General features: G+C 44.0%; 1 protein-coding gene across 1 annotated transcript in view; it reads right to left on the bottom strand.

Moving 5' to 3' along the window:
* Positions 1–7,011: 7,011 nt before the first annotated feature.
* The window catches only part of Abhd17c (abhydrolase domain containing 17C), a 53,611-nt gene continuing 48,954 nt past the window's right edge, over positions 7,012–11,668 (bottom strand). The window contains exon 3 of the mRNA XM_004623343.2: positions 7,012–8,432. Within this exon, the coding sequence (XP_004623400.1) occupies positions 8,213–8,432 (220 nt within the window). The 3' untranslated portion in view covers positions 7,012–8,212. The remainder of the gene's footprint in view (positions 8,433–11,668) is intronic.

The following is an 11,668-nucleotide window of genomic DNA, read 5'->3' on the forward strand; positions in this document are numbered from 1 at the left end:
GAACTTCAAATCCAGAATCCCATTCCCCGCTCATGCACAGAGCCTGATGAACTTGGCCCCTCCTAGGGCCTGCCAGAAGGGTAAACCCAAGTCCCTTCCCTCTCCATAAGCAGCACACATAGTTCTCAGAATCTGAAAATACTGTTTTAAAAAGAGTCTGTAAATATCATGTACTTCCATGTTGCTAATCTTCGACTGTCACAGATACCATCTACCAAAAGGGTTGACCTTTGTCCCACAAAATGCCCATAGGTGCAGACATTCAAAATATGGTGCATAATCACAAAGCAGCCATGGGTCCTAAGACCCTGGCTAAGAACTGCAGGTCAGGATTGAGGATCTAACACAGAGCATAGCTTTTGCCCAATGTGCACAAGGCACTGGGTTCCATCCTCAGTCCCCTCCCTAAAACAGGTTTCTCAAAAAATTAAATATAGAATTACTGTGCAATTCTGCAATCCACCCCTAGGTATATGTGCAAAAGAATTTTTTTAAAAAGGGACTTAGAACTGACGCTTGTATATTCATATTCCTGTCACCTTATTCAAACTAACTAGCTAAAGTGTGCAAACAACCCAAGTGTACATGATGAAGTGAACAAAGGCAATTTGGTCCCTCTATACAATGGAAAATGACTCATCCTTAAAAAGGAATAAAATCCTGTCATATGCTCCACATTATGAAAACATTATGTTAATTGCAATAAATCAGAAAAAGGACAAATAATGTATGACTTCACTTAACTGAGGCTTCTCAGGTAATCAGGTTCACAGACACAAAGGAGAGAAGGGTGATTGCCAAGCGCTAGGGTGAGAGGACACTGGGGAATGGTGTCGAGGGGACCAAGGGCTTCAGTTTGGGGTGATAAGAAACTCCTGGAGGTGATTAGTAATCACTGCCGACAATGAGAAAGTGCTAATATCCCTGAATTGTGTACCTAGAAAGGTGAGTTTTAACCTGTTAGATTGCAGGGACAGTATATCACACACAATGCAGGGTAGATAGTGTGGACCCCTTCCTCTACACTGGTGGATTCCTTTTGTTAAAGTGTATTTGGTACAGGGTCTCATTACGCAGCTCGGACTCAGAGTGATCCTTCTGTTTTCAGCCTTCCAGTGCTGGAATTACAGGCAGGCACCACCATACCCCGTCTCGGTGGCCAGCTCAGAGTGCCGAGGAGTGGGGCTGGCTTGGCATGTGGTGCTGGGGATGGAACCCCAGTCCCTGCACTTGCTTAAGCAGGTGTCCACTGAGCTATCTCACCGGCCCTACAGTGGTGGATTCTGAGGCCCAGCAGGGTTAACACCCCTGCAGACAGGGACAGAGACAGGACCAGCCTGGACAACCTGGATCATGGGCTGCTTGGTGGGCCTCTGCCTGACACGAATCCTTTGGAGCAAGCCTTGGGCAGGACATGGAAAACACAGCATGGACTATCTGAGATCAGTCTAACATATCATACTTCCAACACATTTTGGGGAAGAAACTTTTCAAGTGCTTTTGTAAGTAATACTTTTAAAAATGGCTATTTGAATATTCTGATTTATAGAAATAAGGTTTTTTGCATACTGATTTTATACCTAGCAACCTAACTAAAGTTTTATTGAGTTTACTAATTTGTAAGAGCTTTTTGGGCCAGCCAAACAGCTCAGCGGATTAAAGCACCGCCCGCAAGCAGGTGCAGGGGCTGGGGGTTTGATCTCCAGGCCTGGCCCCACCCCTGGGTTGTGCTGAGAGGGCAATTGAGACTGGGAGTGGTGGTGCGCACCTGCAATCTCAGTTCTTGGGAAGCTGTAAACAGGTGGATCACTACAAGTCCTATCTAGTAGTGAGACCCTGAACACCCTGTAGACCCTTCCCTAAAAATACAAAAAAAAGGTCTTTTGGATTTTCTACATAAACAATCATAATCAGAGAGTAACAGTTGCATTTATTTTCTATAGCTTTATAATTTTTACTAAGGTATACAGCTTACATATCATATAATCTGCTCATTTTAAGTGTAAATCTGATTTTTTATGCTGAGTTGTGAAACCATTCCATTAATTTGGCTTTATTTATTTTTCGTTGAACCAGGGATTGGACTCAGGCCCTTGTGCTTGCCAGACAAGCACTTATTCTACCGAGCCATCTCCCCGGCCCCATTAATTTGGTTTTAGAACATGTTCATCATGCGTTCTTTTCCATGTCATATATATATTTTGGGGGGCGTGCTAAGAATGTACTAGACTCTTTTGGCCAATTTGGAATAGAGTAGTGGATATTATTGCTAATTCCCTGGCTAATGTAGAAAAATGCCTCTTGGTTTAGCTTTCCATATAATGCTTATCATCTCACTTTGAGACAATCTCTAATTGGTATGTATCCTTCTTTTAATGTTTTGTTTTTAAATCTTTTTTTTAATTTTTTTTAAATATTTATTTATTTATTTATTTTGTGTGTGTGTGGCCAGCTCAGCCCACCAGGGGGCGGGGCTGGCTGGCATGTGGTGCTGGGGATTGAACTGCGATCCCTGTGCTTTGCTTAGCTTAGCTTGTTGTAAGTAGGTGCTTTAGACCACTGAGCCATCTCACCAGCCCTGTTTTTAAATCTTGAACCCTGGAATCCATGCAATGCTTGACTGTGAAAATCACCCTTCCTGCCCCTAGAAGAGGGCAGTTTTCAATTAGACTCTGCCTTGGAGAGCAGCCTGGGCTCTGTTTACTGTCCCTGAACTCCATCAAACAGGAAAGCCAGAGTTCAGGTTAGCCCAGAGTTCGTCAGAGAGTGAACTGCTGTCTCCTCTACCTGCCAGCGGTTGTCCACACTTCGTACTCGGCCCGCACAGCTCCTAGGTTCCTGCCAGGTTATGCATCTGTTTAGCATTTTTCTATTTTATTCAGTAGTGTTGTTTTCACTGGGAAGGTTGGTCTACATCCCAAGTCTGCCACTGAACAGAAAGTAGAGGTCATGAGACCCTGTCCAGTACTGCGTTTTGTATGCTTCTATTGTGCAGGGCCTTGGGGGCCCATGCAATTTTCTAACTAGTTACTAATACATTGGGCAGTTGATTTTTGTACATTCATTTTGTCATCATTTCATTCACCTCCCTGATGAATTCTCAGTCACTATTCAATTGCTTCTCTTAAATTTGTTGAACTTTCTCTCCTTCCGTTCCTCCTTCCTTCCTCTGGCTTTGTACGTGGCTAGAACTAGAACTTCTGGAATTATGGTTTATGCTGGTAGTAACATTAATCCTTGACAATAGAGAGAATACCTCGTGTCTCCTCCTATTTGCATTTACTGTTGAGCTAAGGCTTTGGTTGATTTTGTTGAATCAAGCAACCACGCTTCCTCCCTCCTTTATTAAAAGATTTAAAATCAGGTCAGATGTGTATTCAAAGTACATTACTGTTTTTTTCTTACATCAGTGAGATTATTTGATTTCTTAGTGTGTAATCAATTAGTATTTCCTGTTGTGTAACCAGAACAAATCCAGTCTGCCGGAGTTGTATTGTGTTCTAGCAGAAGACTGGATTCCCCAGTATTTGAGTCAGTACCCAAATGTGCACACACATGCACCACTGGAAGGGTTTAAACTATGGAATTAACCGTTTCTGGGGCTGGGGAGATGGCTCAGTGGAGTAAGTGCTTCCCTGGCAAGCACAAGGGCCTGAGTTCAATCCCTGGTTCTGCCAAAAATGAAGTTGGAATTAACCGTTTCTAAATAGTTCTACAGAATCTATTCCTGTAACTGTTTGGGCCTAATATTGGGGATTGAACATAAGGACTCATGAGACAAGTGAGTTACATCCCCAGCCCCAGGACACTTTTTCTGAAAATAATTTTACTTTTTTTTTCTCCTCAATTCTTCAAACATCACTGGTCTATTCTCTTGGGAGAAATCCACTTTGATCAAGTCGCTCTGCCATCTGCGATTTGATTTACAGTGCTTTGCAGAGTATGACGCAGCTATTGTTTTCACAGCCACCATCTCATTTAATGCTTGTATGCCCTCAGTGCAGAAAGGAAGGGGCAACATGCCAGAGGCTTGGAGAAATTAGGGGATGAGGTCGACACCACTCAGCCTGGACACAGAAATCAGATATGGACCCACCCCCTTTTTGTAAGACCTCATCTGTGTAGCCTAGCAACAGTACTTTTGCGGCTGTTAATTATTTATTTAATGTCTTTTTGGGACAGGGTCTTGCTATGCAGTTCAGGCTGGCCTTGAGGTCACTTTGTAGCCCAGGCTGGTCTTGAACTTGCAATGATCCTCCTGCCTCAGACTCCCAAGTGCTGGGACTATGGGCAGGCACCACCACACCCAGCCTTGTCTGTAAGCCTGTGAGGTCACCACGAGAAGGGGGGCCCTGAGACAGGAGACACTCAAGTTGCAGCTAGGACTCAACAGACCCTCAATCAAGAAAACAGACTGCCCTGTTGGTCTTCAGACTTATACCATGTGACTTCTAAACACCAGGAATCTGGGAAACAAAGGACAGGCTGACAAGTCCCCTGGCCTTCCCAGCCCCCTGGGAAGGTTCTAAGTCTAGTTGTCCCCCCAAAGCCTCACGCAGTTGTTGCAGGCAGACAAGTTAGATATGAATATTATAGGCAGTCAGACAGGGCTGAGCCCTTAAGAAGACAGCACAGAAGATAAGATATGCAGCAACTGTGAGAGAGATGGATGCTCCTGCTGTGGGCCAGACCTAAAGACCAAAGGTCAAACAAATGCTGACCTCCCTAAAGATAAGCATCCGGGATTGATCAGCACCTTGAGGAACCCAGGAAGTCACTAATCCAACTGCTACCAGCTGGCTACTGGATAAAGTCCTGTTCTATATTCATGCCTGCTCACTACTGACTCCCTTCCCCATTTGGTCCTGGACTTAATCGATTTTACCTGAGCAATGGTGTAATCTCACTGGTTGACCATAGTTTTCTCCCACCTCATGCCCACCTAAGTGAGTTCCCATGTTCTTAGACCCGCAGGGTTTCACTCTGTCTCTGGAAGAGACAGCTTTCCAAGGACAACCCACTTGGACCCCTCTTCTGTCCCTCTCAGATAGCAGCTTTCTTTCCCCCAGCAAATATGCTGCTCATAATCTGCATCTGTTCCTAAAATTCATTCTTCCGTTTTAGAGAGCAGGAACTTGTCTCAGGTACCTTTCAGGTCAGGAGTTTCATTTCCCCTACATCACAATCATAGGGAAGACTTCTAGCGTTTGTGATTAACTCTTATCTACTGGGATTATGGGTGTGAATGCTGCTGGGATTATGGGTGAGTACTGCACCCGGCCTAGAACAGAAAGCCTAAATGCAATTTAAGGGAAATAGACTTCCTCTCTGTTGCCACTGTTGCTGCTACTCCATTTTGCTCTCTGCTGCTGCCATGAAAGGTTGCTCTCTGCCATGTACCGCTCTGCCTCGGAGCCAGCTGAGTATGGACTGAAACCTCCAGTAACTGTGAGCTAAATAAACCTTTCCTTTTTTTTTTTTTTTTTTGTAGAACTGGGGATTGAACTCAGGCCCTTAGCTTGCCGGAGAAGCACTTATTCCACTGAGTCATCTCCCCAGCCCCTCCTTCCTTCATTTTGGGTGTTATTTGTCCCAGCAGTGAGAGAAGAGTAACTGAGACACCAGCCCCAAAAGGTATCAGGATCCAAATTTACCCTTAAGCAGTGTTTTCTTTTTTTCTTTTTTTTTTTTTTGGTGAACCGGAGTGCTTTCTTTTAAAGAAGGTACTTTTTCTATTTTGAGACAATAATGATCATTCCTCCAGTTTTCAAAGGATACAACAGAGCAATGCTTTGAATTAGAATTGAGATTTTCTGTGATCAGCTGACCGCTCCAAATCCATACAACTTGCCCTCCAGAACCATGCAATAGTAATCAGCAGTGGACAAACTTGGGGTCACAGTACATCCTCTGATGTGGCTCTAGACTCTATTTAGAAAAGATGCTCCGAAGTATGAAATACATTAGAAATGCTACATGTACCTTTTGTATGCGCTGAAAGGATGGTGGTGAACCACTAGATTGTCCCTTTTTTTTTTTTTTTTTTTTGCAGAACCGGGGATTGAACTCCGGCCCTTGCGCTTGCCGGGGGAAGCACTTATTCCACTGAGCCATCTCCCCAGCCCTAGATTTTCCCTTCTTGACTAGAGAGAAAGAAACAGATAAGAAGCATCCCCACTTGGTGAAAACCAAGGATTGGCCTTGGATTCCAGAGTCACATGGGAATACTATCCATCATCCCCTACCCCCCAGCTCTGGGACAGCAGGAGCTCCTCCAAAATGTAGGTGACATTGCCACCTTAGTTCCTCTTGTCAAGTGCTTCATTTCCTGTTGAAATTTGGCTGACAAAACGCAAGCTGTTTTGGAGGAAATGAGAGAGAAAAGGGCCACAGAGATGCAAATAGTCCACAGGTAGGAAGAGAAATGGGGGTGGAGATCCAGGGGCAGGTTCTCACCAGCGACCAAGGGAGGCCCGGATGTGGTTTCTTTCTTCTTTTGGGCTGGGGATCCTCAATTTCCGCACTTCTGGGATGGGCACCCCCTTTGAGCGTCACGAGGACCCCTCAGGAGCCAGCACACTCTCTACAGCTCTCCTCACAGACACAGGCTGCTGGCCCGCACTCTCCCACCTATGCCTCCTCCTGCAGGCTCAGGCCAGGGCCCAGGAAGTGGAAAGCAGCACCCATCTCGCTTCAGACCTGGAAAGCACTGGACTCAAGCCTCCAAAAAAGCAGGCACTGTCCCTCTTGGCTAAGCTGTCCCAAGCTCATGTGACTGCCCAGGGCTGGCAGTACCAGCATGCCACGCACAAAGCAATGCCCTCCACTGGTGTTGGGTGTCTTGGCTTCTCCAAAAATAACCCAAAATCCTACAGAACAGCATAGGTCTTTGCACATTTTGAGAAAGTGACCACAGCGGCAGACCCCAGGTGCTTCCTCTTAAATCAAGACAAAATGCTGCTTTCTCATTCACCCATTTCTCGATAAAGAAACACTGCACCAGCCCACACCTTCTGATCCATGCATCCTTTATTCCATTATCAACCACTGTGCCGCAGCCACGCAACAGGACACAAACCGGCAACCACCCGCAATCCAGGTGTACAACAATCAGAGGCTCACAGGACATTTAAGGCTTTTAAATTTGAAAAAGATTTAAAACCAGAGGACCCCAGACCCAAACCCCAACCAACACAAGTCACGTAGCAATCGTAAGCATCTTACAGTTCTGATACTTATGTGGTGCTACTCCAGTGTCAACACCCGAAAAGCTCCTAAACTAAAAAGAGTAGTTTAGTGAAATTTTAATTACATAAATTCTTCAAAGCATAAACTTGGAATTTTTGTCTTGGAAATGTTATAAAATTTTTTTAATAGCAAAACATAGGAATAAAAACATATTAACAAAATGTATTCAATCATTTATATTACAAACAAGGAATTTGCAGTTCATTGTTGTAGCCCCACAAAAGAAAACTACCCAATAAGAATCTATGCACAATGTAATTGCAAATATGTACAGTACTTTAAAAAAGCCTACAATGAGGGCTTTATAGGAGAAGAGTTGGCCAGGCTCTTTGTTAGACCAACCAATCAAAATATTAAAACTCTGTTGGCTAGTAATAAATTTACACTTAAAAAAACCCCAGGTTCCTTTTGCTTAAGAATATTCCAGTTATATTTATAGTTACAGTGGATAGAGCTGTTTGTGATCACTTCAGTAAATTACCCTTTAGCTCATTCATCTGGGGAAAGATGGATATGTTAACAAGAATAAAGGAATTTTCACCACGCGAGTTTTCCAGTTACATTATCACAGCCCACAACGGTTGACCCCAAACCCAGTGGCAGAGAGTGAGCTGCATGTTGAATACTGAGAAGAATGGTGGGGAGAGGGTTGAGCCCCGTGTTGACAAATCGGAGGCAATAGGTGAGGGCGACACAGACAGAGCACACTTCATACAGCACTAGAAGACGGTCCCCAGGTGGGCTCGCGTTCCTGGCCCAGCCAGGCAATGAGGCTGGGAGTGCGTGTGGGGGGGAGTTAGTAGAATAACTTCTAGATACAGAAGACTGAGCTAGCATGAGCTCCTCGAGGAGAACACCTGAAAGGCTGGGCACCCTTCGTGGCTATCGGGCTATCCGTTAAAGCGTGTGCAAAACAGAGGACCCGTCTGTTCACAGTAGATGAGGTAAGGTCAAGCTGCGTTCTTCAGGAGTTAGGAAGCTCGTGAGATATAAACTGTTTCAGTCTTTCCAGGTACTGTGCATAAAGCTCTATGTCATTGTGCCCAGCCCCTTCCACCCAGAGGGGCTCCACTGCTCGGGGACATCGCTCGTACATCGCCAGCCCATGGGAGAAGTCGATGACCTCATCCTCAGTACCGTGAATGACCAGCACAGGAGAGGTGACCTTGGAGATCTTGTCGATACTGCAAGACAGAAGGGGAGGGGAAAGGGCTCTGTTAGTTGAGCTCAGGCAGGCAGGGCTGCTGGTGTAGGAGGGTCCCTGCATACAGGAAGGGAAGAGAATGCGGTGGGGTTTCTAGAATAGTTTTAGGTTTACAGCAAAAATGAAAGGAGGGTACAAGGGTTTCCCATGCACCCACTATCCCAACACACTCTTCCATCATCAATGTCCCACATTGGGGTCACTCACCTATTATAGCTGGTGATACACAGTGAGGGCCCCCCTCCCATGTTTCTAGTGTTGTATCTTTGTCTTACGTGAACTTTTCATTTTGGTTTTCCAGAACAGAAACAAAAATAGTTCAAGGTTTCTTCACACTCCTAACCTATTTCCTATAAGGTTAACATAGTACTTCAGTAGGTACAAGTGTCAAAACTAAGAAAATGAGTTTTGTCACATTACTATTAACTAAAACCTCCAGACTTCATTTGGATTTCACTCATTTTCCCCACTAATGTCCTTTTTTTGTTCCAGGAACCAATCAAGAACACCACATTGCACTTAGCTGTTGTTTTTGTTAAAGTTATTTTTATTAAAAACAGAACTACTAAAAGTCCCAGACTAAGAAACTAGTAGCTAATATATTTTTATATATTCATTTTTTGAGATGATTTTTTAAAAAATAAACAGGTCAGCACTTAACATATCCTAATGAATAACTCTTTGGAAAGTTGGACACTTAATCTCTTACTACTCAAATTTTCAAAACTATTTTTTAAAGAAAACTTATTAACAACAACAAAAAAAGAAAACTTATTAACACGATGAAAGCCTCACTTCATGTAAAGGCCTCATTTCCTGGTAGAAAGGGTATGTATGACTTCGCCTGCAAACTTAGATTTCACTCCAAAGGACTTCTGTTTATACAAATTAATTCCATTCTCAAAGGCTGAGTATTTAGGGACCTTCCAGCCACAGCTTCAGGCTCCTCAAGTGCATAGCGCAAGGCACCCCTCCGTGGGGGTGTTGGGTGCTCTGGTGGGGTGAGAGACAAATCCCTCTCCAATCTGTCCCCTGCCACAGGCCATCTTATCTTTGATTTCTCTTTCCATATTCACTCATAGTCACTGTCACAGAAGAATCAAAGTGGGTACTTTCGGGGAAGGCTTCTTTTTATCAGTCAACACTCCCCATGGGCAGCCAGCAGTCTGGCAAGCAGGGACTCTTGCTCAGTCCTCAAAAGCACTAGTGAGGACTGACTGTCCCTGTTCTACTGGAGAGGGAAGTGAAGCCCAGGGAGACTGTTAATAGCAGGCGCAAGGCCAAGTGATAGTAAAGAGCTCTGACATCAACTGCGAAGATTACAAACAACTACCACACAGCCCGCTAACAACTCCCAGAGGCTGCTGACCCTTCAGGGCCTCCCAGAAAGACAGCAAAACCTCCTGGGCCATGTGACTGGCAAAGGGCAGCACCCCCAAAGCAGCACTCAGTCATACCGATTAGGAATCTGCCTTGAAATCTACTTGTTCCTACAGTCAGTATCACAGTGATTTCCTCTGAAAGAGGTCAACTGCAGTCAATTAAAAAGGTCTTTGCTCAGTGGGGTGGAGAGGCTCGCGACTCCAGAGGGATCTCCTGTCTGGGGAGTGCATTTGAGATTCAAGCCATGGTCTGACTGACCCTAAATGTGAAAGAGGTAGAAGAAAATAAATTCTGAAAGAAAAAAAGAAAATAAATCACCAGTAAAATGATGATCAGGACTCCTTTATTTTTTTCATACTAAAAGAAAATAGGAAAGTGCCTTGGAGAAAGACAGAAAGAGGATTTTTCCATTTGGCAGCAATGGACAGTAAGAAAATGACTGAATCTCAATGAAATCCAATTAACGATGGAAGTCAATGCAAATGTTAATGGTTTCAAATCATTCCATTAATAATTTATGGCGCTGTGGGGCTGCTGAGATGGCTCAGTGGTCTAAAGCACCTACTTACAACAAGCAAAAGCACAGAGACTACGGTTCAATCCCCAGCACCACACGCCAGCCCGCCCCGCCCCCTGGTGGGCTGAGCTGGCCACACACACACACACACACACACACACACACAAAAATAAATAAATATTTTTTTTAAAAAATAATAATTTATGGAGCTGTGTTGCGGGACTGTCCCGCAACAATGCTGTATATGGTTAGATTTCTGGACTTATGTGTAAACATATATAATTCTTTATTCCTATTTTTTAAATATATTTTAATTTTTTAAATTTTTCCGTCATATTCTGTAGGGACTTAAAGTTTAACACATCAAGTAAAATACCCATTCCATGTTATGCCTAAGATGTTTGATATTCAGACAGATAGTGAGGTTAAGCTCAATAGCCTAGTTATATGGTAATAATAATAAGCTTCTCTTCTGGAGGGTTAATGTTATGGTTTGTGTCTAGGTGTCCCCCCAAAGCCTCATACAGTCTTGGGGTGGCTTCTGGAGTTTGTGATTGATTACTGTGGGTGTGGATGCTGCACCTGCCCTAGGGCAGGTAATTTGCATTTTAATGTAAGGAGGAAAGAGAAGTTAGCTGCTTGAGCTGCTACTATTCTCTCTGCGCTCTTGCTCTTTGCCACCACCAAGAAAGGTTGCTTTCTGCTATGTGCTGCTCTGTGTTGGACCCAGCTGAGTGTAGACTGAAACCTCCAGTGACTGCGAGCTAAATAAACCTTTCCTTCTTTCATTTTGAGTGTTAGGTATTTGTCCCAGCAACGAGAGAAGAGTAACTAAGGCAGTTAACAACCTAAGTTTGCAGACCAAAAATTAGAGAAAAAGAGCCGCAAGGAAAGCCAACATTTTGGCCCTAGCTTTCCAAGGTCAATTAAGACTCAGGACATATGAGAACTTGTACTTTAACAACATGTAACTCAGTTGTGTCCCAAATTTTCTGATCAAGGAGATTATAGGGTCAAAGAGGAAAGTGAACGATGATGTAGAGTGTGCCTAAGGAAAGTCACATGGAGTGAAAGCATTTTCTCAGGCTTTCACAGAGAACACATTGGCCAAGCAATGGCCATGACTCATCCACATGGCTGACACTGACAAAGGCTCTACAATCTGAGGTACAGGGTCTCAGGATAAATCCTGAGGGGATTTGACTGACCTTATCAGATCCAAAGACTACAATTCTAGTTACATAGGTCTTGCTTTACCTTGGTCTTAACCATCCAGCAGAAAAGTATAAAAACGAAGTATAAGAAGTAAAGCCATG

Source organism: Octodon degus, unplaced genomic scaffold (assembly GCF_000260255.1).
Source record: "Octodon degus isolate 3935 unplaced genomic scaffold, OctDeg1.0 scaffold00002, whole genome shotgun sequence".
Taxonomy (NCBI): domain Eukaryota; kingdom Metazoa; phylum Chordata; class Mammalia; order Rodentia; family Octodontidae; genus Octodon; species Octodon degus.